At 29.2% G+C, this 27,857-nt stretch overlaps 1 protein-coding gene across 3 annotated transcripts in view; it reads left to right on the top strand.

The window, feature by feature from the left end:
* LOC127278718 (acetylcholine receptor subunit alpha-like 1) overlaps positions 1 to 27,857 on the top strand; it is a 256,681-nt gene that overhangs the window by 171,273 nt on the left and 57,551 nt on the right. For all 3 annotated transcript variants that reach the window (XR_007842537.1, XM_051300547.1, XM_051300546.1), the window contains one exon: positions 9,206 to 9,315. Coding sequence is in view for 2 of the 3 variants with exons in the window: in XM_051300547.1 (XP_051156504.1) it covers positions 9,206 to 9,315 (110 nt within the window). In the remaining variant the exon portion in view is untranslated. The remainder of the gene's footprint in view (positions 1 to 9,205; positions 9,316 to 27,857) is intronic.

Raw genomic sequence — 27,857 nt, 5'->3', positions numbered from 1 at the left:
CCAGACTTGGTTCAATATTGGCTAAAATAATTGGTCCAATATTTAGCCAATATTCAGTCTTGTTAATTTCCCACTGGGTAGTTTCATGATTCTAACACTTGTGACTTTAATTATTATTTGTGACTTCAAACAAATCTTTCCCTTTAGTAAACAGTAATCAATTTTTATAAAATGACTTATGAAGTTATCGTTAATTTTTTAACAAATTTCGCATTATGTGAAAATTATAATTATTCTTTTTATATATGGAATTAAAAGCAGTGAAAAAATGTTATATTCTTAATTTGAGAATAACATTAAGAATAAACAGTTAAGATTAATTGCGTGAATTTTATTTTTAAATTTAAAATAGAACAATTTTTAAGTTAAAAAATGTTTTTTTAACGATTAGAAATAAAAGCAAAAAGAAGAAAATAAAATAAAGAAATATTAATTTTTTTTTTCCTATTTTAAAAATATTTATATTCGATCATATGAGAATAAAATTCATATAGTCATTTGAATGGAAGCCAAGAAATATTCTTAAATTGAGAATTTAATTTATTTTTTTTTTATTAAGAACGAGATGAGTAATCGCTTGTTTTTTTATGTGAATTTATATTGTTTACTTTGTTTTTCTAAAGGCAGAGAAAATATTTATAAAAAGTGTGCGTATTTATTCTCGTAAAGCTATTGTTATGCGAAGCTTCCTGCGTCGCGCGATCTCGAATGCCCCAGTCAATTGTCACCGTAATACTTTGGTCGAGGAATATAAGCTGCGACGACTCGGTGCCAACCTCCTGCGGACCTTTGTGGCTGCGATTTTCTTCTATCTCCGTTTTTTTTTCATTTTACAATTTTTTTTCTTTTCTCTTTTCCCTTTTCTTCTCTCTCTCTCTCTCTCTCTCTCTTTCCTTCCTTCCCTTTTTCCTGACTCTGTTCATTTTCACCTCATTCTTCATCGATCAAGCCTTTTCCACATCCCCTGGGCATTATTCTACTATATACGACACGTATTTTGCGCCATTATACGTTTTATCAATTATTCGCGCAGATGATTCGATCTCTTTACACCTTTAAACATTACATTTTATATATACGAAAGTTGAAAATGGAAATGCGTGAAAAAGAAAAAAGGAAGATAAGAGAATAACATTAATTTCGAATTCTCTCTCTCTAAACCCTATAACAATTAACTTCGTGTGTAATTCTAAACTCGAGAGAAAACTCTTGAATTAAAAGCCGGAAAGTCATTAAACTTTGATTGTATGTGTGTGTATGTGTGTGTGTATGTGTTTTTTTTTTTTTTATTGAAGTTTGCAATTTTTGGAAATTGATTGGTGTTTGCAATTTAAATGTTGTTCGATTAAAGAGAGAAAACTGTCAAATTTACAATTTTTGTTATATATTTACTATCACATTTTCCTGAGTACATCGAATGTCAACGAATTGGAAAATTGTGAATAAAGTCCTTTCGATGAAGCGTGAACGTTTTAGTTGCATTGTAGGTAAAAATAAATATTTATTTTTCAGTTCAACAATTGTATTTTATATGAAAATATTTAACAATTCGTAATAATTAAATATTTAAATTTAAAAGTCACACTTGTTTAATGTGTATTGATTTTAAATAATAATTGTTAATTAAAAATGAAAATATTTAGATATTTATTGAATTATTAAAAATAATAATTATTTACTTTTTTCTCCTTGTATATAGAACATTTTAATATTTTTAAAGGATCCATATGTCTAACGTACAAGGATAATAATTTTCAGTTTATGTCGCCTTTTCACATCTTATAGGAAGGCATGTAGAGTAGAGACATTGAATAATAAATGAAAAGTCATTTAACTGTTTATGATCAATATTATTGTATAATAATAATAAAAATAAAAGGAACATTACAATCGAGTATTTTATAATATTCAAAACATAAAGTCTTGAAATTGAAACTGGCTTTTTGTGCAAAAAAAGCTCTACATATATATACAAAGAGATAAAACTGAAAGTATTTAATAATTATATGTCAGCAACAATAATATAATAATCTAAAAAAAATTTTCTGATTTTACTTAACCAAAAGTTATTCAATTGAATAACCGAAAAACTAATTAAACAGTCCTCTCATGTGATTTCAATTTTGCAAATGAAAATTTTACTGCCCTCTTTCATTAATTTAATTTCGATTAAATCATTGACGATTGGCATTCGCTTTTCCAATTAATTCTGAAAGTAGCAATGATTTATTGTAGTGAAAAGGATTTGTGATTTTTTATCTCTTCCTTGCAACCTAATATAATTATACTATTTGTACAAAATAACATGGTTCCTTTATTTGAAATGTAGGTGAAATAATTTCTATATTAAGGACGATACACGTTTTACTAAAAGTAATGTTTTTATCTTATTAAAAAAATCGTTTTCTTATAAATTAAAAATTTTATTTCAATTTTTGCATTATATTTTACTAATAGATCTTTTTTAATTTTATTATTGAATATAGGCTGTTTCCATTTCAATTCATGCAGGGCGAATAGGTTGAAAATTCTAAATCAAGTTTAATGTGATTTTTCTTGTTTTTTATGACAAATAAAGAGATACGTATTTTTTGGTTTGGCGAAAAAAAATTTTTTCGCAGAGTTATGAGTATTTGAAAATTTTAAGGCACATAGTGATTTTAGAGCTAAACAGCTGAAAAATTATTTTTAAACCTTTCTAGTTTTTACAAAAATTAATATTTTTCAATTCTGTTTCTTGATTTTAGTAGTGTTTTTGATACTCTTTCTTTACAAACTTGAAAATTTGAAAAAATTTGAAAATTAACAAAATGGCGGACATTTTTTAAAAAATCAAAAAAGTCAATTTTCTCAAAAACATCATTTTTTAATTTGCTGCAAATTTTTTTGTGGTTTCTAGATAAAAAAAGGAACTTTTTCCAAAAGGTCTCATGTTCGCTAAAACTTTCTGGAAGTCGCTATAATTTTTTTCAGAAAATAAATAACTCAGTATTTTGAGTAATGTGTCGACACATATATTTTTCATGTATACAAGGGTCTTCATCTTTTTTAATAGTGCTTTTGACACTTTTTCTTTTCAAAATTGCAAATTTCAAAAACTAACAAAATGGCGTCGGTTTTTCAAAAAATATAAGATCTCAATTTTCTCCAAAACATTTTTTATTTTGCTGAAAATTTTTTTGTGGTTTCCAGATAAAAAAAATAATTCTTTCAAAAAAGGTGAGTTTTTTTAGTAAAGTTGAAAACTTTCAAAAATTAACTAAATGCCAGCCATTTTTAAAAATTGTTAAAAATAACTATATTTAAATAAATATAAAAATAAAAAATAACTATATTTAAATAAATAAAGTTATTTTTAACAATTTTTAAAAATGGCTGGCATTTAGTTAATTTTTGAAAGTTTTCAACTTTACTAAGAAAAACTCACCTTTTTTGAAAGAATTATTTTTTTTATCTAGAAACCACAAAAAAATTTTCAGCAAAATAAAAAATGTTTTGGAGAAAATTGAGATCTTATATTTTTTGAAAAACCGACGCCATTTTGTTAGTTTTTGAAATTTGCAATTTTGAAAAGAAAAAGTGTCAAAAGCACTATTAAAAAAGATGAAGACCCTTGTATACATGAAAAATATATGTGTCGACACATTACTCAAAATACTGAGTTATTTATTTTCTGAAAAAAATTATAGCGACTTCCAGAAAGTTTTAGCGAACATGAGACCTTTTGGAAAAAGTTCCTTTTTTTATCTAGAAACCACACAAAAATTTGCAGCAAATTAAAAAATGATGTTTTTGAGAAAATTGACTTTTTTGATTTTTTAAAAAATGTCCGCCATTTTGTTAATTTTCAAATTTTTTCAAATTTTCAAGTTTGTAAAGAAAGAGTATCAAAAACACTACTAAAATCAAGAAACAGAATTGAAAAATATTAATTTTTGTAAAAACTAGAAAGGTTTAAAAATAATTTTTCAGCTGTTTAGCTCTAAAATCACTATGTGCCTTAAAATTTTCAAATACTCATAACTCTGCGAAAAAATTTTTTTTCGCCAAACCAAAAAATACGTATCTCTTTATTTGTCATAAAAAACAAGAAAAATCACATTAAACTTGATTTAGAATTTTCAACCTATTCGCCCTGCATGAATTGAAATAGAAACAGCCTATATTTATATTTTAATTTTATACTCATCGTTATTTATTTTAGTGCCTGAAAAAAATACTAAATTTATTAATTAAACGATTTTTTTTCTCTACTAGCTCTTTATAACGTAGTTATAAGCAGAACAGTTTCATTAGCTCGTTTTGCAATATTATAGTTCAATAACTTAATAATATTGATCATATTAATGCAGATAATTTGATATGATTAAAAAATCATATAAATGAAGTGTGCTTATACAAAATTGTGCTACGTCATTATTATTGTAGATTATAATTTACATTAGCTTATTTATTCATACTCTTCGTTCACTTTTGCTAATATAAATTAAATCTCATTAAATATTATTATACACAGCGGTAAAATTAGTACTTAAATTTAAAATTTAATTTTCAAACTTTTATGAATACAATATGTCATTTAATTAATTTGAAAATATAAAATTCAATTCTTTTTTTTTTTATTTAATGACATGTAATTTAGGAAATATGTTTCACAATATTTTTATTTATTTATATTTATTTAAGAACAATTATGTGTTTAAAGCGAGAAGTTTTTATTTTTTGAGTAATCGATTTTTCGGGTGTTATTTCGCTTATCATCAACGTTTTCTCAACTATCTATTGTTCTGTGCCTTTTGGCAATAAAATGTATACACCTGACGTCTTTATTCTTCATTACGAGGAAGACCAGTTCATCCCTGCTCAAGATTTATATGCCAGATAAATCCTAAATCCTAGAATCTGATTGGAGGATTTCGGATTTATTTGAAAGATAAATTTTGGCTGCGGTGGTAGACAAACTAGTTTTAAGATAAATATAGGTAAAATACGTTAAATTCATTTGGAGCTTTGATGAGACGTTACTCACTAGTCATTAAATTTATATTTCTTCTTTGAAGATATTCATTGTATATGTTACTAGGGGGGAGGGGGTTTCGTCCCTCTAAATCTTGAATTTTTAAGGTTATGTTCGTATTTTAGGTGTGAGTTTTGACCTAATTTTAAGATTATATTTACTGATTTTAACTTCTTGATATAAGAACTTAAAATCATACGTTTTGACGTTATTTTCGCTCTCTTGACCCAGAAATTGACCTAATTTGGAGGTTATGTTTTAACCACAAACCCAGCGGTCTCTTGACTTATGACCTGTTAATCTTCAAGGCCATAATAATAAAAAAAAGAAAGAATAACCTCAATATTATGTCAATTTATATTTGGGCCGCTGGGTTTAAAGTTTAAAACTATCACTAAATATAACCTAAAAATTTTGGAAGCTTAGGTAGCTTTTGTTGCGGAGCGTCACATGTGATATTTATTTTTGAGGTTATGTTTCTTTTTAACATATTTTTTAACATATGGCCTTGAATTTTGAGGTAATGTTTGTTTTTGACTTATGATTTTGATATATGATGTAGATATTTAAGGTTATAATGTATTCGTTTTAGCCATGTTTTAGCTTATATGTTGGACATTTGGCCGTGAGTTTTGAGGTTATTTTCCTTTCTTAACATATATTTTTGACATGGTTAGTACAAACTACTGTAACCGGAGGCTGCAAAATTTAATTGTATTATATTTGTAATCTTATTAAAATTTCGCTGTAGGGAAAAATTCATTTAAAGTATTATACACGATTCTAATTATCTTTTTTCCATTGATTAAGAATTTATTCTGGATTCGAATGCGCGCATAATCTAGAATATAAAAGTCTGATTGCAAAATAATAAAGATAATTTACAAAATATAAAGTCGGTTATAAATTCTAATTAAAACTCTTCTTAATGCAGGATAATGAGATTTTTTTTCTCTACCGGTGAAAAAAATTTACTTGTAAATATCTAAGTCAACATATATTTTGTTGTCTTAAAAATGTGCCTGAAGTTCTGAAATTTCAAATGAACTTTCTATATAGTCTAAACACCAAGAGAAACTATATATTTTTATCTCTGGTCCAAATAAATATTTATTTGTTGTAAATAATTTTTTTTTTGATTTAAAGAAAAATGTTATTTGAAATAAAATTGTATTTGTACTTAATAAATTTTTTTTATTTGAAACAAATAAAAAGTTATTAAACTGTGAGACAAATATATGTTTTTATTTGATTTAAATAAATTTTATTAATCTTAAATAAACGCAAATGTAAAATTTCTCTGAGTGTTTTTTTTAAAAATATTTTGATCTAAATAAACATATAGTTTATTTTAATAAATTTTTCGATTGAAGAAATAATTTGATTGAGCCAAATAAATGTTTGGTTGATTCAAATGATTTTTTCTGTGTTAATAAAAATAAATAAGTATATTAAACATTTAATAAATTATTATAATTTATTTTTGGATATAGAAAGCAATATTTTATTATATAAAATTTGAAGTTAAAAAAAATAGTAAACAAATTTTTCGTTCATTTGAATGTTGAGAATTTTAGACACATGTCTGAAAATCATTGTTACCAAATTATCAAAATTCATTTACAATTAAAATTGATTTTAACTTGGACATATTTTTACATAGTTTTTGAATAAATAAAAGTGATTTTGTGGGCTACCAATAATTAGATACTAAAATATAAACTAAGTCGGGAAAATTGAATATGAAATTAGTGGTTTGGTACATTTACGTAATATTCACCAGTGATGATATTCATGTATGTGTGTGTGTGTAATCGTTATATGTTGAACGGATATGATCGTCGTTTCATTATATCGCAATGGCAAATCGAGTGTCGGGACGAGAAAGAGAATAATTGCAATGTCAGCTAGGATATAATTGGACAATAATGTATTCCTGGGATCATTTTATGTATATATGTGAAGTTTGTGCAATCGGTAACCATCCGCTCTTCGATGGATCTTGCGCTTGTTGTTGTTGTTGTTGTTGTTGTTGATTTTGAAACTGCGAATACACGTAAAATCTAATTTCACTGCAATAAAATTTCCCAAAAAATAATTATGAGAAATTTGAAATTGTTTTGAAAATTGTTCATGTACAATATGAATCATCAGAGCGCTTTATTTATTTCCACCAAGTGCACATATTTGTATATTTATATATACATGTTTTAAATAATCGATTCCTGTCTGAATTTCCAACTGTCCGTGCATTGAATATTAATAAATTGACGTTCCTGCAATTCCGCCTGTCAGTTGCTAATTGCGCTCGTCATTATTGGTCCAGGGTATTGTTAGGCTAGATGACAATCACTTGAATTTCTCAAGAGAGTGAGAGAGATCGAGATCGAGATAGAGAGAGAGAGAGAAATGTAAAATATAAAAGCTTTAAGATTAATATTTTCCATTAATGTTTTAACGTTAATTATTTAAATTTCAATAACTATATTTTTTCTATATTGAAAAAAATATATATTTTTTTTTTATTAAAAATTCTACGACATAATAATACTATATGGAATTGCAATAGTTTTGAATAAATCACTTGAAAGTTCTTTGCTGTATATGTAATATTATCCGTTTTATCCGAGGAAAAATCTATTTAAAATCGAAAATCTATTTTTACGTTTGCGCAAAGATTACACACTCCTGGTTTGAAAAGGTATTTGGATCAAGTAAAGAACAAAAGAGATTTCAAGTGGTTTCCATTTGTAGGTGGAATTCGGTGAGAAAAACCTTTTCTTGTGTGATGGTGGTGGTGGTGTATTGGTTTCTTTAAAATGCAAAGCTCGAAAGTACGCGCGCAGGACCAAGAGAATTTCTTTGCGAATTTATTGCACAAATGTGAGCCCCCCCTCCCCCCCGACGTTTTACAAAAGGGGTGGTTTCTTATAGTAAAAAAAAAAAAAAAGGAAAAAAAAGGAGAGAACCTTTCTTACTCGCACTCGACACTTGAACAATTCTTTTATTTTCTTTCTTTTTAGCACCGAATATCCTGCACAACTATCAATATATATGAGAAAAATATTTTCTCAAGAAATATATATTTTCGTGTTAGTATCATTTTTAACTGAAAAAAAAATTTTTTTTTTCAATATTAAAAAAAAGTATATCCATTTTCTTAAATTTGTAAGAAAATATTTTTCCTCACATTTATGAGATAATAATTTTTTTTACATTTGATAAGAGAGTGTCTAGTTTTTACGTATTTATGACAAAGTATCTGCTTCATAGATGTAATAAAATTTTTCATAGTTGAAATTTCGTACGTATCTTTCTCTCTCTATATATATATATACATATAAAAGATGTATATAATGTTTTATAGTCATGATAAAAATAGATTTCCTTTTTCCTAATCAAATTGAAATTCCAATATATATTTTCCATGGTCAATATACTTTCATTGAAGTTGTAATATATATCCTACTTCTTTGTAAAAGCTTTTGGAATCAGTTTCAAACTTGTTAGCAATAGTTTCTCCAATTATCACGAACTTAAAATTAAGAACGATTTGGTGCTTGCTACGTGACTGAAAATGAAATTAGTTTGAGTAGCAGAGGAATATTCTAAAGTAATTTTATCGCAACCCTTTAACTCCCCATTTTCTATTTTTTCGATTTTATAATTTTCATACCTATTTGGAAATTATGAATCTCGTTTCTTTTAATTGACCCCTCTTCCTTTCATCATAATTCGAAAATTAAATTATCCTAACAAGTATGTCTCATTTGCACCTTTCGAAAAGTTATTCCTTCTCATTTTTTTTTCAATCGAAAAGAAATGAATGGTGAGTTTCGAAAAGGGCTCAACTCTAAAAAGTGTAAGAGTCATTCATGCGAAAATGACACTTACGCTTTTTCGAGTTGAGCCCTTTTCGAAACTCACGATTCAAATATTTCTGATATAATAATTGCGGAAATAAAAATTGGAGGAAAAAATTAACATTTAAATAAATAAATAAATATAAATATATTTAAATGTATATATACTACACGATTTAACTTCTTGAAAAGCGAGAATGGAGATTTTAATGGTTGGGCGCCCCGGGAGAGTTGATTAATCGATCTTAGCTTGTATCGCGTATCAATGTCACAGCGACTGGAGCTAAACTCAGTTTCTCACATTATTTTTCTTTTTTTATTCCAGGAGTGGAATGATTACAAACTCAAGTGGAATCCGGACGACTATGGCGGGGTTGATACTCTTCACGTACCAGCAGAACATATATGGCTGCCGGATATTGTTTTATATAACAAGTAAGTAGTATTTATCATTCGAACATCAATATTTTTCACTTAAAAAAACTTGAAATATATCTAAGTATCAGATTTAGAAAATTACTTTTTATATCTGCTTTAAAAACATTTAAATAAATATCCGAATCTTTAAATATTTCAAGTTTTTAACTTTACATTAATTTCCGATTGTTACAAAAATTTATTCAAAAACTTCTCTAATGTTTCGTTTTATTCGTCCCGAATAAAATTCACTACAACTTCTTTTAAACTGCAATTTGCTGTTCTATAAGTTTTTGATAATCAAAATTTATTTTACTAACTGGAGAATTATTATTTAAAGTCAGGAAAATCTTTGTTATTTTAAATGTTTGAAGAAAGTCTAGACATTATTTGCATTTATTTCCCCTTGAGAAGACATGTTTCAATTACAAATTCAATTAGGTACCTCTATTGTCGATTTTCTTACATGAGAAGTGTTTGTGCAACATCACGTGTCTGGGAATTAGAGGTTGTTTGTTTTTTTAAAGAAGCTTCTTTCTTTATAAAGAAGAAGAAGAAGAAGAAGCACCTTAAAGCTGCACTCGGCAGCTTTGGTGAGCGCCAATGACTCGTATACCTGAGCCACCCCAGATCTCGTCAGTGCCCAACTGTCCCAGCATCTTTTGCCTTTGACCTCCCTGGAGGCGACCTTCCTCAAAGCATCGTGTTAGTATCAAGCAAACTAAACTTAACCTGAGAAGGAACTCTAACTCACTGTCAGCGCTATTTGGTCTCACTCTAATGTTGAGCTTTGAACTAAGTTCACAAACAAAAAAATCGTCTGATTATATTTTAAACTTAATTATAACGAATTTCAAATTAGGAATATTTCATAAACACTACCCAAGCACAAATTGAAATGTGGGCCTGATGAAGGGGTACTCACCATAGATTTCCCTATCTCTTAATTATGTAGCCCCTACTTAGATAAAAACTTATTAGGACCTTGTCAATTTTTCTTTAAATTCATCTATTTTGTGGGTTTATTTTTATTTAAAATAAATGACAGTTTTTACAAATTTTTATTTAACCCCTGCGTGCCTGGGCTGGTTCCCTCGGACCCAGACAATTTGCTTTTTCATCTAATTCTATTTAAGAAATTTGCCAGTATGGCAGATATATTTTTTTAAATTGGACGATTTTGCTTGAAACTCGTTATTCAGGGGTTTTTAAAGTCGCTGATTACGAATCTGATATTAGTAAATTGTATTGATTTAAAATTTTCCTGTCCGCCATATTGGATCCGACATTCAAAATTTAAAAAAAAACTTTCATCAGATTCGAAATCAGTGACCCCAAAAACCCCCGAGTAACAATTTTCAAGCGAATCCAAACGATTATTTAAAAAATTCGTCTGCTATATTGGATCCTCCATTTTGAATTTTGAAAAACGAACACCAGATTCTTCATCAGCGACCCCAAAAATCCCCGAGTAACGATTTTCACGCAAATATGTTTAATTTTTAAAAATTTGTTTGCCATATTGGATTCGACATTTTGAATTTTGAAAAACTGACTTAAAATTCGCAATCAACGACCCCGAAAACCTCCGAGTAACGATTTTCAAGGACATATGTTTAATTTTTGAAAATTCGTCCGCCATATTGGATCCGCCATTTTAAATTTTCCAAATCTGACGTCTGATTTGTAATCAGCGACCCCAAAAACCTAAGAATACCCAGTAATACTTGAATTAAATTAATTACTTTTTTTGTACTGTACACTCAAATTTGCCCTACACGGAGAGAACTGGGTAGTGAGTAAGACTCTCGGTTCGTTTGTGGTAACTAAACAGTATTGTTAATTTTCGACGGACCAATATAAGAGTAGACTTTACTAAACAGCCGTCTAGTATCAGTAACATGTTCAATGTACAATAGTGCCAACCTTTAAATCAGTTAAAAATTTAAATGGCTGCTTTTGTTTTGAACATAGCAAACATAACCTATAATGTGTTGATTATATTTCATGTTTCATTAAAAATAAATAATAATGCACACTGTTGATAAATTCCTAATAATTTCAATATAAATTTATTCAAATAAGATAAAAAAAAAAAAATTAAATAAAAACATAAACAAAGTGTACTGTTTGGAGAAAGAATCGTCCGAAATTTTGATATCTCAATAAAAAGTAGGGGAACATAAGCAGTAGCGTAGCACAGTGGGACAAAATCTCAAAAACCTGGCCAAAAGTAAAAAAAAAGTTTTTTAAAATGCGATGATTTCTATATATATTGGTAGGGGACCCCCAGGAGCATTTAATTTCATATAGTTGAGGGTGCAGTAGACTAAATCTTGCTGTAATTTTTGTTTCAAACTTTATACTTGGTTTCATATAATTTTGCATGTTTTATTTTATCTATGTTCATTTTGAAAAGTCAATAAAACATTATTGTGTAGCTAAAATTGACTTTTGTACATTGGCATCTGTGAATAAAGATATGTAGAATCAATATACAATATTGAAGTATTAATATTTCTTATAAAAAAATAATTTGCAACAAATTATTATAAAAAAATTCTAAATATGAAAAAAAATTCTATTTATGTAGAGATTTAAAAAAATGGTCAAAAAAGCCAACCGTGAAACTTTTACAGGCTTAGTCCTGAAACATTCAATGTTATGAAAAATCAAGATTTGGCTGCCACTAGCTGCCTCTGTGATTTTAATATCACTTTTTATGAATTGTTGCAGAAAATTACTAGTTTTAACGGACATAATTGTTGATATTTAAATTATTTAAACAACTTAAATTTGTTTGAAACACTATACTCTACGGTTTTAAGGGTCGCTGATTACGAATATGATGTTAGATTTTTAAAATTCAAAATGGCGGATCCAATATGGTGGATGTGCAAATAAAAATTTAATCAGATTCGCCTGGAACTTTTTACTCTGGGGTTTATGGGGTCGCTGATTACGAATATGTTATCAGATTCTTGAAATTCAAAATGGCGGATCCAATATGGCGGATGAAAAAATCAAAAACTGAACGGAAAACCCCCGAGTAACGAGTTTCAATCAATTTTAAATATATTTTAGACTTTTGTCCAGCTTTTTGACAATTTGTCCCACTGTGGCGTAGCATTGACTCAAAAGAGAGTGAGGCCAAAAACACTGTTGAGTATCGTGAACTAAACGGAACTCAACGCTATTTAGTTACAATAACTGATAGTAAAGTTGTCATGAGAATATTTTAGGCTACTAAACAAGTTTTGTAGCCACAACCGTAACACTTCTCTCCGTGTATCGAAAAAGGTGTCACGACGCGACTTTTTGTGGGCTATTTATGTACCCTAGAGTGTCAAAAGATTAAATATTATTTGCAATTATATTTGCAAAATATTACAATTACAATTTAGAATTAAAATATTGAATATTCCGCTATTAAATCTTGTTTTTTATGGAATTTAAGTAGCTAAGTAGCTCAGGCACGCACGTCAAAAAATGAACTCAGGCACGTGAGGGTTAATATTCCCAGTGTGCACGAGTAACATGCATGTAACAGTTTCATAACAATTCTATGAAAATGTCCGCTTATTCATGTAACATGTTACTGGTACATGAGTGTTACATAATATTCATGTACCAGTAACATGTTACACGAATAAGCGGACATTTTCACAGAATTGTTATGGAACTGTTACATGCATGTTACTCGTGAATAATGATGGGATTCTACTTGCAATTATTACATAATACATACGCACTGTAAAAAAATAGTATTGAATCAAGTAAACTCATTTACTTGTCCGTATTTGATTCAATAATTTCTTAATCCAAGAAAATATTATTAGTTTGAAGTAAATTTTCTTGAATTAGAAAAATTACTGGATCAAATACGGACGAGTAAATGATTTTTTTGAATCAATGATACTTTTTTATCAGTTTAGTTTATAAAACACTTGAAAATAATTTTGAAAAATCTCTCACGCATATGGAGTATCGAATCCAGGACATTTTTTTAACATATTTTAGGAACCACAAAACATTTTTTAAATTTCAAAAATGCAAATTAAAGCCAATTTAGAATATTAAGTTAAATTACGATTCGGACAAGTAAAAATGAAACTAAATAAATATTAGGTAAAATAAAAATTAGGACAATTAAAATTTAGGTCTTATGACGGTTTGTGAATATTGAATTTTTTCCCGTTAAGTATTATGCTATTTCGAAATTTGGAGAAAAATCATGCGCCTCTTGTTATATTTTTCACACTTCTTTCATTTATTATTCTTTTTTCTTCCACCCCCGCCCCCATTTCTCCTTACTTCACTTGACTCAGCAGCCTTGGGTTACGATCGTATTCGCTGCTTTTTGCCCTATATGTAAAACTCACGAGGGGTTACTCACTGCCACTTGCGAAGGTCTCAGTTAAGGCTTCATCGTTCGCCGTTATTTTTTTTTTCGTTGTTCTTTCGCTTATTTTTTGTTCTTATTTTCTTCAGGAAAAAGTACATTGAGAAAAAGTGAATGTACGTCTCTGTTATGTTTACAGCTTTCCTAGTTGAAATGTTTTCAAGACAATCGAAATCCAACACAACGTACCAAAGAGAAACAAACACCATATAGGTTAGAGGAAAAATAGTTGAGATGAGTGTTGAGAGTCAATACTGAAAATATAATACAAAAAAAAATGTTGAATTCATATAACAAAACATAATTTTTCATTCTTTTCAGTAAGCTTCGATAGATTCGGTTTTATTAAGTCAATAGAAGTAATGTTTTAATTTCACAAAAATTAACTTTTTTTTTTTTGATATTTTTGCTTTCTCAAATTTCCGGAAAATAATATAATATATTAATTTTGTTTGTTGACAAATAAGATTAATTTGCATAGAAAATTAGTTATCTTTATGATTTTAATCTTTCTCTCTCACTCTCTCTTTGCATAAAGTTACAATGCGGCTAATATTACATAGGAATTTTCATATATAATGAAACATTCATATACGTTAATTGCGAAAATGAACCTGCTTAAAAATTTATCTCATGTTCCAACGGTGTATGTAAATTTAATGAACTTTTATTTTCTTTTCAGTTAAAAAATTTGTATAATTTATGTGCGTTATATATAGGTAGATATATATTCAAATATATATATATATATCCATTATAATTTAATAATTCATAAAAAGTTTTACAATAATTTAAATGTGTTAATTACATTGTTACTTTAATATTAAATTTGCACTTCCAAAGATGCTTTCAAGTGAAATATAATATTGTTTTCGAACTATTAGAAGCCATAAACTTTAACCCAATTAGCTGAAACAACAAAGGTATTGCTCTTAGACCAGAAAATCCGTTCATTGCCCAAGTACGTGCATAATTTAATGAGCTTTGCTAAACTGAAACATTTTGTCACTAAGCAAATAATTCTATTTTCTCACCTCAAATTCCTTTGTGTATCAACGAAATTCCAATATGGCCATCCCAACCACATAGTATCGAAACAGGAATTTCTGATAGAACTTTAGGAATGTTTATCAGACTGTAGTTTACGATTTACGGTTATTATTGCTGAAAAAAATGAAAGATTTTTGAAATTTTTGTATTTAAAAAAAAAATCAACAAAAAAGAAAAAATTGGCCATTATTGTAAAATTTTTCTTATTATAAAATATAAAAAAGAAAACTACAAAGTAATTAGGTAATTAAGGTTTCAAAGTATTGCGAGGTACAACGTAAGTTTCTGAAGTGAGTACTTTAAGGATGAAAACAACTTAAAAACTTTTTTGCAACTTTTTTGCAAAACCAAATATGTTAAATTCATATTTATTAATTCTTTTGTTTTCTAAATGCTGAAAAATTCATCTTTATTATGAAAACCGTCCTCACAACTGAAAGTTACATTAATCAAAATGTCCAATCTATCAAAAAAAAAAGAATGAAGTTGCGTTTTTATATAACTCACCAGTGTGCAAAAAAAAGTCGACAGATAAAAATATGTTAAAATCATCTGACCTTTTCCCCGTAATCATTCTCTCTGGGGACCCATTTTAGTGTTCTTTCGTAAATCCTCATAGTGAAAAAAGGTTAGTAGACTCGTTGGAGTAGAATATTGAAGGGGCAAGAAAAGGATGAGAAAAATGTAAGAAAGAAATGAAAAAGAACAAGTTGGAGAAATTAAAAAAGAGGAAGAATGATAAGTTGAGGGGGCAGGGGGTGGTGGTGGAGAAAAATGTCGTACCCCAGGCAAAAACTCGTTTATACCTAAGTCGAATATGGCCGCTCGAATAGAAGAGACGCTTGCAAAATGTAAAGTTAAAATATGCTGTGAACGTACGTGCGCTAGAATCTCGTTACTCCATTATCACCGGATTACTGCATCTACAGCTCATTCCAGACCGCGGTAATCCATTCTTGCCAGCCAGCTGGTTTTGGTTAGAAACCTTGTAGGTATTCTTGTTCTATACACGACTTAACAAAGAAAACGTCCTCAAAGTAACCAAATAGTATCACACAAACGGTAATTCATGAAACTTGAATATATATATATATATACATATACTTTATAGTCGCAAGGAAATCTACGCCCGTTAATGTTACTGCATGGAGGTGAAGGTATATAGTATATTTTACTATCATGACATTAGAATCTACTAAACAGAATCGTTAATTTTGAAACTGACTAAACAGATAGTGAGGTTTATTATATAATTGTGTTAGATAAACTAAACGAATAGCGTTTCTTACAAAACCAGTTGATGGCGCTACTGTCGACTCTCATTCTCACTAAAAACAAATTTATTTACTAAATCTCTTAGGATATAGTTTAATTAGTTATAACTCTCAGAAAACACATCTATTTTTTCAAGCAAGAAGCACACCGAGGGTCTATGAGACACCAAGCAGCTTTCAAAGTTCTACCATTTCTAAAAGTACTCATTCCTTTAATTTAAATAATATTTTCCAATACTCTTAAATAATTGTAAAAAAAGTCCCCACACTTCACTGAGAAAAATATGCTATTGAATCAACAGCATTTCTGCCAAAGGTATAAAAATTATTATTGATTTTAAAAGCACATGCTATAGAATTTGTAAAATATTTTATAGATCCTATAGCATATGCTTTTGAATCAATAATTTTTATACTTTTGACGGAAATGCCATACGGAACTATATAGTTCTGTACAAGACTGTTCTTAAGGGTATGTGGGCAAAGCACTTTTTTTTGTGGTTTGAAACTTTCTCTAAAATAAAAAATGTTTTCGGGTTAAAATTTTGGAGAAATGATTTTGTTTGGTATAAAGAATCTCGCTGTTCTACTTATTTACAATAACTTAACGAAAAAATAATAAAAAATAAAGCAATAAATAGTAAAATAATGTGTTTTATCATAGTTCATTCAGCGGCCATTTGCTCGAATTGACGCAGTTTCCTTGAGCACTGACACACTCAAGCAATGTCTGTGTATGCGCTGCCATGTTTGTTTTTATTTTTGTTTAAAAATGCCACTTTTTAAACTTCATTTTTTAATAATTTTACGCAAAATTATGTATTTTTCGGAGAACAGCGAGATTCATTGTACTTAAATCTATCATCCCTCAAAATTTTAGATAAAAATCATTCCTCATTTTAGAGTAAGATGTATACTAACTACCAAAACACATTTTCCCATACTAGGTCACGTGGGAGGTTCCCACATACCCTTAAATGACAGTTCTTACAATTTTTTATTTCTAACTTATATTCAAATCAAATAATCGTGACAAAAGAAAACTAGTGTGCTATAAATACTCGAAATAAACTAACTAGCGTTCAATAAAAGTATTAGAAGTCATTTACGCATGCGTGGTAATAGTCAGCGTTTTGAATGTGTTGAATTAAAAAACAAACAAAAAAATTATTTTTCCTTCCATTACTGTTATGATATTTACATTTTCAAAATGAAATTACATTTTTCTTTCTTCTATATATGTTTCCTTGAAATGTTATTTTTGTGATTTTTTCGCTCTCTTCGTTATAAATTCCTTTTTTCTTTTGTACACCTATTTCTTTATCCGACTCTTTTTCATATAAACAACATCATTTTTTGCACCAAACAAAAATTTATTCATGCAGTTTTTAAGCCTTTGATTAAACATCTAAATTTCATCGGAAACTTTTAAATGACTTTGAATTATTATTGCAAAAGATTTCCATATGAAAGGGATTTTGTTATTGATGAATGGTGCAGGTGGAAATAAAATGGAAAAACCTTATGTCTTTATGAAAACTGATCATCGTACAAGTTTTATAATATATATATTATATCCTTGAAGCCTTTTGTTGATGCAAGTACTCAATTACTTTAGATATACCAGTCAAGTGAAGTATATGGTTGTGTATAGGTATTATAACGGGCCAGCGAGGTTCCGTGTGACCTAAAATATGCCAAGTGCATGGCCCTCAAGTGCTCACACCGCCCGGCACACGGCCGCGCATAAACATACCCGACCTATGTGTATTATTCTACGCTTTTCTTACTACCTTCAGGTCATATGTTGTCCTCTGTCTCTCTTATATTTTATGCTCCTTCTCTTTCCTCTTTTTGCTTACCTTTATCATTCTTTATTCTCGAGAACCATCTCCTAACTCGTTATAATATAAGCCATTAGATTCAATATTTAAAAGGGACACAAAAATCCTTCGTATATACTTTTAAAATACTGTAGGTATATATGTAGAAAGAGAGTGAGAGAGAAAGAGAAGGAAAAATAGGGCGAGAGATTTTCAAGAAATTCTATTAAATATTTTAAGTTTTTCAATATTTACGGAAAAAAATTATATTTTTAAAATATTAGAGAATGGAAAATTTTTTCAAATAAAATTAAAATTTCCATTTAAGATCGATTCTCTGTGACCTTTTTATTTACTTATATGTGATCGTCCACGACAAAACAAGGCTTAGCTCCCAAAAGTAAATTTCACAGGGCAAGCGATTGAAGTAGAAGCAGAAACAAGGAACACGTTTGACATGCCCGTCTTTAGAACGTTATAGTGTCAAAAGTAATTGACATAAACAATTTCTGACTTTTGCATGTGAAAGAGCAACTTAAAATCTATCGATTAGCATCAAAAACTCAAAATTGATTTTTTGGGAGCTAAACCTTGTTTTGTCGTGGACGGTCACATATTATAACTGTAAATTCAGATTTCGTGTTGATTTTCTTCTATTAAAATATCATTTTCTCTTGGCTGTGTAAAAATAAAACTTGTATATTAATTGAAATTTAATTTTGCTAATATTAATTAAAGCATAGAAGAATTTTTATTATTCTGGTGGTAACTTCTCAACTAAATTATTTTTTTTTTGTACTATTTTGGTACCTAATAATCGTTATTTATTTTTATGATAGGGGAATAGTGTCAGGGTTGGACACTTGGATTTTTTTAAATAAGAACACTAGCGCCACCTGTGTGCGTACGTGACGAATCTTCTAGTAGTGTAACCTAACTTTTTGTGGCATTACATTTTTGGAGAATCAAAAGTAGCGTCTCCTGTGACTTGGGTGCAATCGAAGAGACAAAAAAAGTTTTGTTTGACTTGTGAATAAACCTAAAAAATGTGTAAAAAAAGCAAGAATTCGGCAAGGTAAGCTTATTGAATGTATTGTGGGGTATATAATTTAAGAAGAAGAAAAGTGAAAAATCGAATCGCGACACATGTCTGGTTATGGTTAGCACAATTCGAAAATGATGCTTCTAGTTAGGGTTGAACACTTTATTCAGTTAGGGTTGGACACCCATATTAATTATGAATTTGACACAATTTATAAATAAATTTTATTTTATTTATATTTCAGTGCAAAATTGTGCCAAAGATATTAGAAAAATAATACTTAAATTGTATAAATTTTGTTCATCATTTCATTGAGTTATTTGGAACAATAAAGCGTTATTTTTTGTAATTTGAGTTTATTCCTTTTTTAAACGTATGAAGCTTTACAATTTGTAAACAATAAGTAAAGATAAACATGAAAAAATAAGAATAAAAAACATTACAAATGTTATTTTACGTTTTTACCTATAATGCGTTTCGATTTTCAAAAAGTGTCCAATGCTGACTGAAAAGTCTAACCCTGACAAGATTTTTTTTTTAAATGTTTATAACTTTTTTAATTTTGGACCAATCACTTGACGGTCCACAGCAAAAGTGGACCTTCCTCTTTTGTAGATCTTTCCATCCATATACCACAATTGACTGAATTTATCTAAACAAAATATTTATAAACAAAAAACCAAAACTGTGTCCAACCCTGACACTATTCCCCTAGTTAAAATCATCTTGAATTTAGAACATCTTTTTTAGAGTCAGCTAAGGTACTCGATGATAAAAATCCTAAAATAAAATCTATAAAAATCAATCTGAAATTTATAAAAATGAAAGTTTTGACAAAAACAAATTTCCTTGAAAACTCAATCCTAAAAATAAGTAAAAAAAATATTATAAATAGGAAAAAATTTGTGTACGACACAATTTTAAATAAATTTCTGTAGAATACTTCGTGATTGATCTTCTATTGAGTCGATCATAACCCCTTCGCAGTCTAGTAAAAAAATCGTATGTTGGCCGAAAACGACCCTAAAAAAAGTTTCCAAAGCTATCATATCATCGTATTAAAAGTTTTTTGAATCGCTGAATCCAAATTTAAGGTTAGATTTTAATAATTTAACATGACGGACCCAATATGGCCACCCAATATGGCGGAAAAATTTAAAATTGATTCGATTCGTTCAAAATTCGGTACTTGGGGGTTTTTTGGATCGCTGAATACAAATTTAAAGTCAAATTTGGATTCAGCGACCCCAAAAACCCCCGAGTACCAAATTTTGAACAAATCGAATCCATTTTAAATTTTTCCGCTATATTGGGTCCGCCCTTTTTAATTTTTTAAATCTGACCTCAAATTTGGATTCAGCGACCCCAAAAACCTCCGAGTACCAAATTTTGAACGAATCGAAGATTTAGTTATACACTTTTCGGAAAAAATTATGTTTATTTAAAATATTTTGTTAAATGAGTATTTATAATCGTAAAAATTTGAAGCACTTAAAATTCTATTAAATAATAAATCTGCTAAATTAAAATTTGGATAAATTAGAATTTTGTTATAATAAAATGTTGGGCAAAGAAAAATTTTGTATAATAAAAATTCTAACAAAAAAAAAATTTGATACCTAAAAATTCTGTAAAGTAAAAATTCGTTTCAAACTGAATTTTGTCAAATGTTAATTCAAAAAATAAAAATTCGTCAAAAAAATAATTAAATATCTAATAGAATTCTTTAACCCCTTCGGTGTGTAGATAAAATATGACAAAATGTTCCCGAAGTGTGTAAAACCTTCCCACGAGTAAATTTTCATGATACTTAGTACTAAAGGGGTTTTTGGGGTTGCTGATTATGAATCCGGTGTTAGTTTTTAAAAAATCAAAATGGCGGATACAATATGGCGGACAAGTTTTGAAAAATTCATTGGATTCGCTTAAAATTCGTTACTCGGGGGTTAGACGAACACGAGGCTCCAATTTAGTTTTGTCTGCACATATACTGAAGACATACAATTCCATTCTTATAAATAAATAAATTATGGATTGCATTGTTAACATTCGTATCGATTTTTAAAATTTTTCAAAATTTTTGTCGGAGATATTGGATCAAAAATGAAGTATTTTGAAAATCTGACTTCAGAATCGTGATAGCAGCGATCTCAAAAATCCCTGAGTAAGAATTTTTGCGAATATACGTTATTTACACTCAAGTTGTTAAAATGAAAATTGTTTAAAATTATTTTTATGGGATAATCATGCGCCCCGTATAGTTTTTGTAAAATTAGATTCTGTTTGAAAAATTGATTAAAATCTGTTAATTTTTGCATTTGGTTGTGATTGTAAACAAATTTTGAAAAATAAACATGTAAATGGCAAGCAAGTTGTTGCAGTAGAACTTTGCTTTAGTGTCTGTAAAAACTACAGTTCTTTGGACAAGTACTTGTTTATTTGTGAACAGGCGTCAGATTCTCAGATTATACCAACAGCTGCTTACCTACTTATCTTTATTTAAGAGACATTGAAACTTCATTAAAAAAAGATACAAATGGTTACTTTGTTAAATTTACATATATAATTGTTTCATGATAAAAATATTCTGTTTTTGATATCATAGAATCAAAGTTTCATTATTTCTGATATTATTAATGATTTACTCTCTAAATCTGAATTAGTAAGATTATTGTAACTTTTTCGATATATTTAATTTTCATCATGAAATATTTTTAAAAAATTCATGTGATTTTGCTTCAAGTTTATACAATTTTACAGACAATATAGTTGGATTTTATTTTTAATTTGAAACTTTAGATCGTTTTCTCCAGAAAATTTTAATAACTTTTGCAACAAAATTTGAATTTGTGTGAGTGTGAAGATTGGAAGCGAGAAAGCAGCAGTAGGAGAGAAGCGATAGAATTGAATATTAAATCAGATCTAATAAATTGTCCTTTATTTGCACTCTCACGAATAATGGATCTCATAATTGTTTCAAACTCTCGGGTCGCATTACGACCTTCGCCCGACAAAATGTCTTTGTGGTGATTTAAATTTGCAAGCAATCGATATTGTCTCGACGATGTACATATACATAGCAATAGAGTTAAGTCGTTTAAGCGATCAGTATACACGTGGTTTAAATAGTGTAAAAAAAAGTTAGCGTGTATGTGAGAGAGAGAGAGAGAGAGAGAGAGAGAGAGAGAGAGAGAGAGAGAGAGAGAGAGAGAGAGAGAGAGAGAGAGAGAGAGAGAGAGAGAGAGAGAGAGAGAGAGAGAGAGAGATGGAGCTTAAATAGGTGGGTGGATCGTATTCTCCGTTCACTGTCATTCCAATGTACGTTCCTTGTTTTATAGATCCTTCTTTGTATTCTGCCCCTTGTACCCAATTCGTCAGATGAATTCATGCGATGCTCTTGGACTCGAGTAAAGAGACAAATTTTCTTTTCGTGTGGAAAATATACGCTTGATTTTTGTTGACTTGGTGTTTCATTTAAGTCAATATAAGAATGAAGTGCCTCTCCACATTTTCTGTTTAGAATAACTATGTGCCCCCATTTTTATTGATAGTCACTTAAAAAAAATCAATACCATTGAAGAAATTTATGAGTTCATTATGTTTATTTAGATTCTTTCATATTCTCAAAATGGATAAAAGAAAATAAATTTTCTTTCAACTTTTCAAGTTTTTTTTTTTTTTTTTTTTTTTTTAATTGAAATTGTTAACGCAACAGACAGTAAATCCGTTTCGTTGAGAGAATCTGAGCAAGTGCATGTAAGATTCATCGAAAGTTTACTCGACTGTTGGAATAGAGTGTCAAGTTTTCGCCTGGTTCGTTATAATGAAAAATGTTAGCCTCTACTCTCTCGTGAAATATAAACATCTTGCGCGCATGGTCCTCTTGTTTCTCTCTGCTTTTGGTTCAGCGATTAAACTTTCTTAATGCTGTTAGTGGCACGCTGAGACGATGAAGTAAGTTTCTGAATGATCCATCTAGCAATCAAGAACTGCAAACCCAAAAGTAATTACATTTTTAATGAAAATCTTAATAAATTTGTTTGTTTCTGCGAACATGAAAATTAAATCGTTCATTGCTTCTTCTTTAACACAAATAAATTATATATAGTCACTGGGTTGACGTGTTCGCGCCGACAAAGATGTATAATGTCTTCTTATTTCAATGGGGAAAATGTTTTTCTTATGCTGGCTGATGAAATTACTTTTTAAAATAGCGCGCTGATGTAAATTAAATGCTACAAATTTTTGCTTTTTATCACATTTTTTCACATGTTGCTAAGAAGATTAAAACGTTCGTATTTTAAACATTGCGAGAAATTTAACTTAAATTTAAACAACATTTTTTTTTATTATAAAACTAGGGTGGCTTCGCCCCCCTGCACACTTCACGCGCCAACCCCCCGTTTTTTATTGTTTTTGTAGATGGCTTTATGACCTATTTTTTGAGTTTATGTTTGACCAATTTCTGGAATTTAAAACTATTATTTAAATTTTATTATTTCTTTTTTTAAATGTTATTTATGATTTTTATTAATAATAATTTTTAATATTTTTAATTTTTAAAACAAAATTTATCGAATTTTTTAAATTTTCCTGCCAAAATTTGACCTACATTTGAGGTTATGTTCGTTTTTGGGTCATTTTTCTCCAAAGTTTGACCTAAATTTTAAGGTTATGTGTATTTCCTGGTCGTTTTCGCCAAATTTTGAGGTTATGTTTGCTTCTTGGTCGTTTCCCGCCAAAATAACATAACCACACAATTTAGGTCTTTTTTGGCGGAAAATCCACCTCCCCCTCAACGTAAGGGAAAGGGCTTGCGACTATATTCAGAGTCTTGAAACGAACATATCCCCAAAATTTAGGTCATTTTTGGCGGGAAATTTACCACCTAAACGGGGGTTGAGGGAGAGGACTTACGGGTAAATTCAGAGTTTTGAAACGAACATAACCTCAAAATTTAGGTTTTTTTTGGCGGGAAGAGGTGGGAGGGGGAACTTGCGGCTATATTCAGTGTCTTGAAACAGCGGTGGTGGTGATATCTTTTTGTAATATAGATAGATATTTCTTAAATTACTTTCAATTTAAAAAGAGAAGCATGAATATTCCCCACATTTGACCTCAGGTCTAAAGAAGGGAATATTCATGCGTCTCTTTTCTATTTGTTTATTTGAAAATGTTATACATTTTGTGTTAAAAAGTTTGGAGCAGGTTTATTATTAAATATTTTCTCAATTTGAGATTCATAGAAAAATTAAAAAAGTGTAAGCAAATTTAACGAGTATTTAGAATGCAAGCATTTTATCGATGAAATGTACTCACCTATAATAAAGAAAGAGTTTACAAGAGGCATCTTCTCGAGGTATTGAGACTCTCAAACTGAAAGTATCAAGTTAAGACTCTTCAATTGAACAGTCGATAGAGTAAGTGTGAGTATTACTGCAGATTTTTTAGTATATAGGTTAACTTTGAGCAGCTCATTCAAGCGTAGACATTGATCAAATTTCATCCCTTCAATATTGTGTTATATAAATTGATGATTAAATTCATTAAATTATGTGATAAAATTAATAATTCAATTCATATTTGTCGACCTGTTAAATTTGTTTTTATTCTCAATTTTCTAATTGAAAATTAAATATAGATATTTAAAAATTATATATTCAAATTGTTAACTGTTTTTTTTGTCCAGTATTCAAGTGATATTATACATACATAGTGTCTTTTTTTTGAAAATAAAAATGAAAAACGTCAAATAAAAATAAAGTGTCGAAACTCAAAGGCTGAATTGTCGGCGGTTATTTAGAAGCCATTAAATGGAATTAATCTTCTCGTACTTGGCTTGGCATGCATTATTAGATGGTGTGCCGGCATAATTAATTATTTATTGGCTATAGGTTCGGGTAAATCTCATTTGACATCCGATCGATTAAACCTCGCAGGAGTTGCCCATCAATACACATGAAAACACATGCTTCACACGCGTAATGACCCGAAATAACTGTCGTAAAGTTCAAAAGGTTGAACAGCAATTGTTCAAGCAAAGAACAATAAGGTTTCGAGCTACGATAAAACAATAAAAAGAAACAGTATAATACTTTAACTTTAAAGTTAAAAATCCTCAAGTTTCTGCTGCAGTAGCGATTGCTACTACTGCTGTTGCATTCGTAATATATATCCTAGAAAGCAATTATAATTTTACAATATAATAATTTTTTGAAAATTCGTTTTTAATACAATAACCTGACGATAATTATTAGAAAAAATGATTTTATTTTAAAATTTAATTTTTATTTCAAAATCAATATGAAAGTCAAAAATTAGTTTTAGTTTAGTTTATTAATTTAATTTTCAGGTATATACAATTTTGAACAATAATAATTGGAGTATGTTTAGCCATCAGCTCTTCTGATCACTATTTAGAGCTCGACTATATATATCTATATTGTCATTAAATTATATTTCGAATCCTTGTATTATTATATTTAGAGACCTCCTAAATAAATGATAATTTTGCGGTAAAGCAATGTATAAGGTTGTAAATTATATATTTGCGCCTAGAGATTTTCAAATTTTGATAAATTAACATAACAATAGTTTGGAAGATAATAATGTGTGAATTGCATATATTTTTTCTCTTTTATAAAATAAATAATTCATAAAAATAAGAGTAATCTCGTAATATTGACAGTAGAATGTAATTTAATTTTCTTTTATATTTCCATACTATTTACTAGGTGAATATCCTTACTACTATATACATATATATATAGTCTGATAGTTATCATAGTATCAGATGAATAAAAAGTATTTTCAATGTAAGACAGTATCGAAGGAAATTCTATTTACGCGTTGAACGTGCTTCTTTTACAGTTTTCTATGATAAAATGAAACATAAATTTCTAGTAATCCTTTCTGGTCGCGTTTTCTATTTTACCTTTTTGCTTTTAAAAAATTCGACTCGAATGTATAAAAATTTAAAATTAATTTCTAATTTTAGTCTTACTGCAAGCTTCAAATCTCCCACCTGACCTAAGTTTGCATGGTAAGTTTACCGAAAGATTGCACAATAAGATTATCTCAAGATTGCTCAGTAAGCCTACAGAAACATTAAAAAAAAGTTTTTAGGGTCAAATTAAGGTTCTTTGGTAACCTTGCACCAACCTTGCTATAAGCTTACCGTGCAAGCTTACTGAGAAATCTTGCGATAATCATATTCTGCAATTTTGCAGTAACCTTACATTGAAATCTTTCGGTAAACTTACCATGCAAGCTGGGGTCAGATGGGACATTTGAAGTTTGCAGTAAGCTTGCGGCAATTTTGCTGTGCAAGATTGTCAATATTGCGCGGCAAGCTTGCCGCAAGGTTGCTGCAAGCTTACGTGCTATCTGGGCGTTCCCCTGTTCGGATTTACTTACGATTTTTTCATGTAAATTGTAAAGATTAAAATTATTTTATTTTCAAGAAAGTCTAGTGGTTAAATGATTTATTGTCATGAACATAACCTCAAAACTTAAACTATTTCAATAAATAAAAATGTTTGTTTCTTGACATAACAGCAAAACTTAGACTAGCTCAAAAGTCAAGTTGTTACGTACGTTGTTCTTAGCAGTTATTTTTAAATCAAAATTATAAAGGTTCAGAAGGTAAGACAGAAATTAACTTCAATTTAATTTATATATTTTACTACATTATTTGCGTTAATTTATGTGCACAAATTTAGGATCTAAATTTTATGTTTAATGATTAATTTTGTTTCGAATGTAACAAATTTTGAACTGATGTTATTTTTGCGAATTTAAAAGATAAATATTGTTATTAAAAGAAAAATTAAATTGTTTTAAAGAAAATTTTCACAAATAATAATAAATAATAAGAATGAAAGGAAAAAAAGGAAAAAGAAAGAATGACATTAAATAAAATATCTCGCGCTGTGGGTACAGAATGTGATGGGCAGCTACGGTTACACACACACACGTATGGACTTCTGTGCCTATGAGTACTCGTACAACCATGGGTTCTTCGCGCTACGGGCATACATATAAGCGCTTGTACGTAACAGTGCTACACCAACACATCGCATTCCTTTACTCGCCACCTTGGTTTTTTTTCATTGAGATCCTCATTTCTTTCCTCTGAAACTACAGGCCTATGGACTACAGCATTTCAAAGCAAAAGCATGTATTTAAATAAATATATATGACCTGTGACTTATATTAATACAGGACAAGGAAAATTATTATCCTTGTGAGTCATATCAAATAAGCGTAATTAAAGATAAATTATAATTATAAACAAAATTTAACAATGTAATTATAATTTTAGATAGAAATAATGATTCCAGAAAAGTATCACATTTTTAGGTGTTTCCGTTCTCACGAAGACCAGCGTGAGATTCAAACACGTCAGCAAAAATGCAATGTCCAATGGGCCTCGTGCATTTTCCCTACTTCTATTCTTTATTACTCCCTATATTATAAGTTATCCCACCTAGACCCCGACGTAAGGACTAGAGGCATGTCGCAAAATTTCAATTAACGCACTACAACTTTCCTCGCTCATTAATAAACACTTCTCCTGGCTCTGGCCTGGCAGAAGAGTTCCTTGAGCCTGGAAACGCCGCGACTAAGCCCGTCCGCGTGTCGGAACCCGTGTTAGATCTTCATACAAAGTTATAAGTAAACAAGGGCGGACGAAAATAAAATTAAATTCTTTAGCCGGCAAAGTCCAGTGGAAGCCAACTTGAGTAAGAATTCTAATCAATTTTATGATTAATTGATTGGAATTTTTGTTATTCAACTGGCCAGTCTGTACCCAAGGTACCTGCGCCATTACAATTTGGTGGACCCACAAGCGCGAGAGCGCTACCAACCTCTTGTTTTGCCCGTTGAACTGAGTCGTAAAACCCGTGTGTGGACGACGTTCAGCGGTAGTTTTAAACATCGTAGCGTAAGTAAAAATAATGTATCTT

The sequence above is a fragment of the Leptopilina boulardi genome, unplaced genomic scaffold (assembly GCF_019393585.1).
Source record: "Leptopilina boulardi isolate dan_hultmark-lab unplaced genomic scaffold, ZJU_Lbou_2.1 LbouV2_210, whole genome shotgun sequence".
Classification (NCBI taxonomy): domain Eukaryota; kingdom Metazoa; phylum Arthropoda; class Insecta; order Hymenoptera; family Figitidae; genus Leptopilina; species Leptopilina boulardi.
The sequence above is the reverse complement of the archived record's forward strand: the minus strand, read 5'-3'. Positions and strand labels throughout refer to the sequence as shown.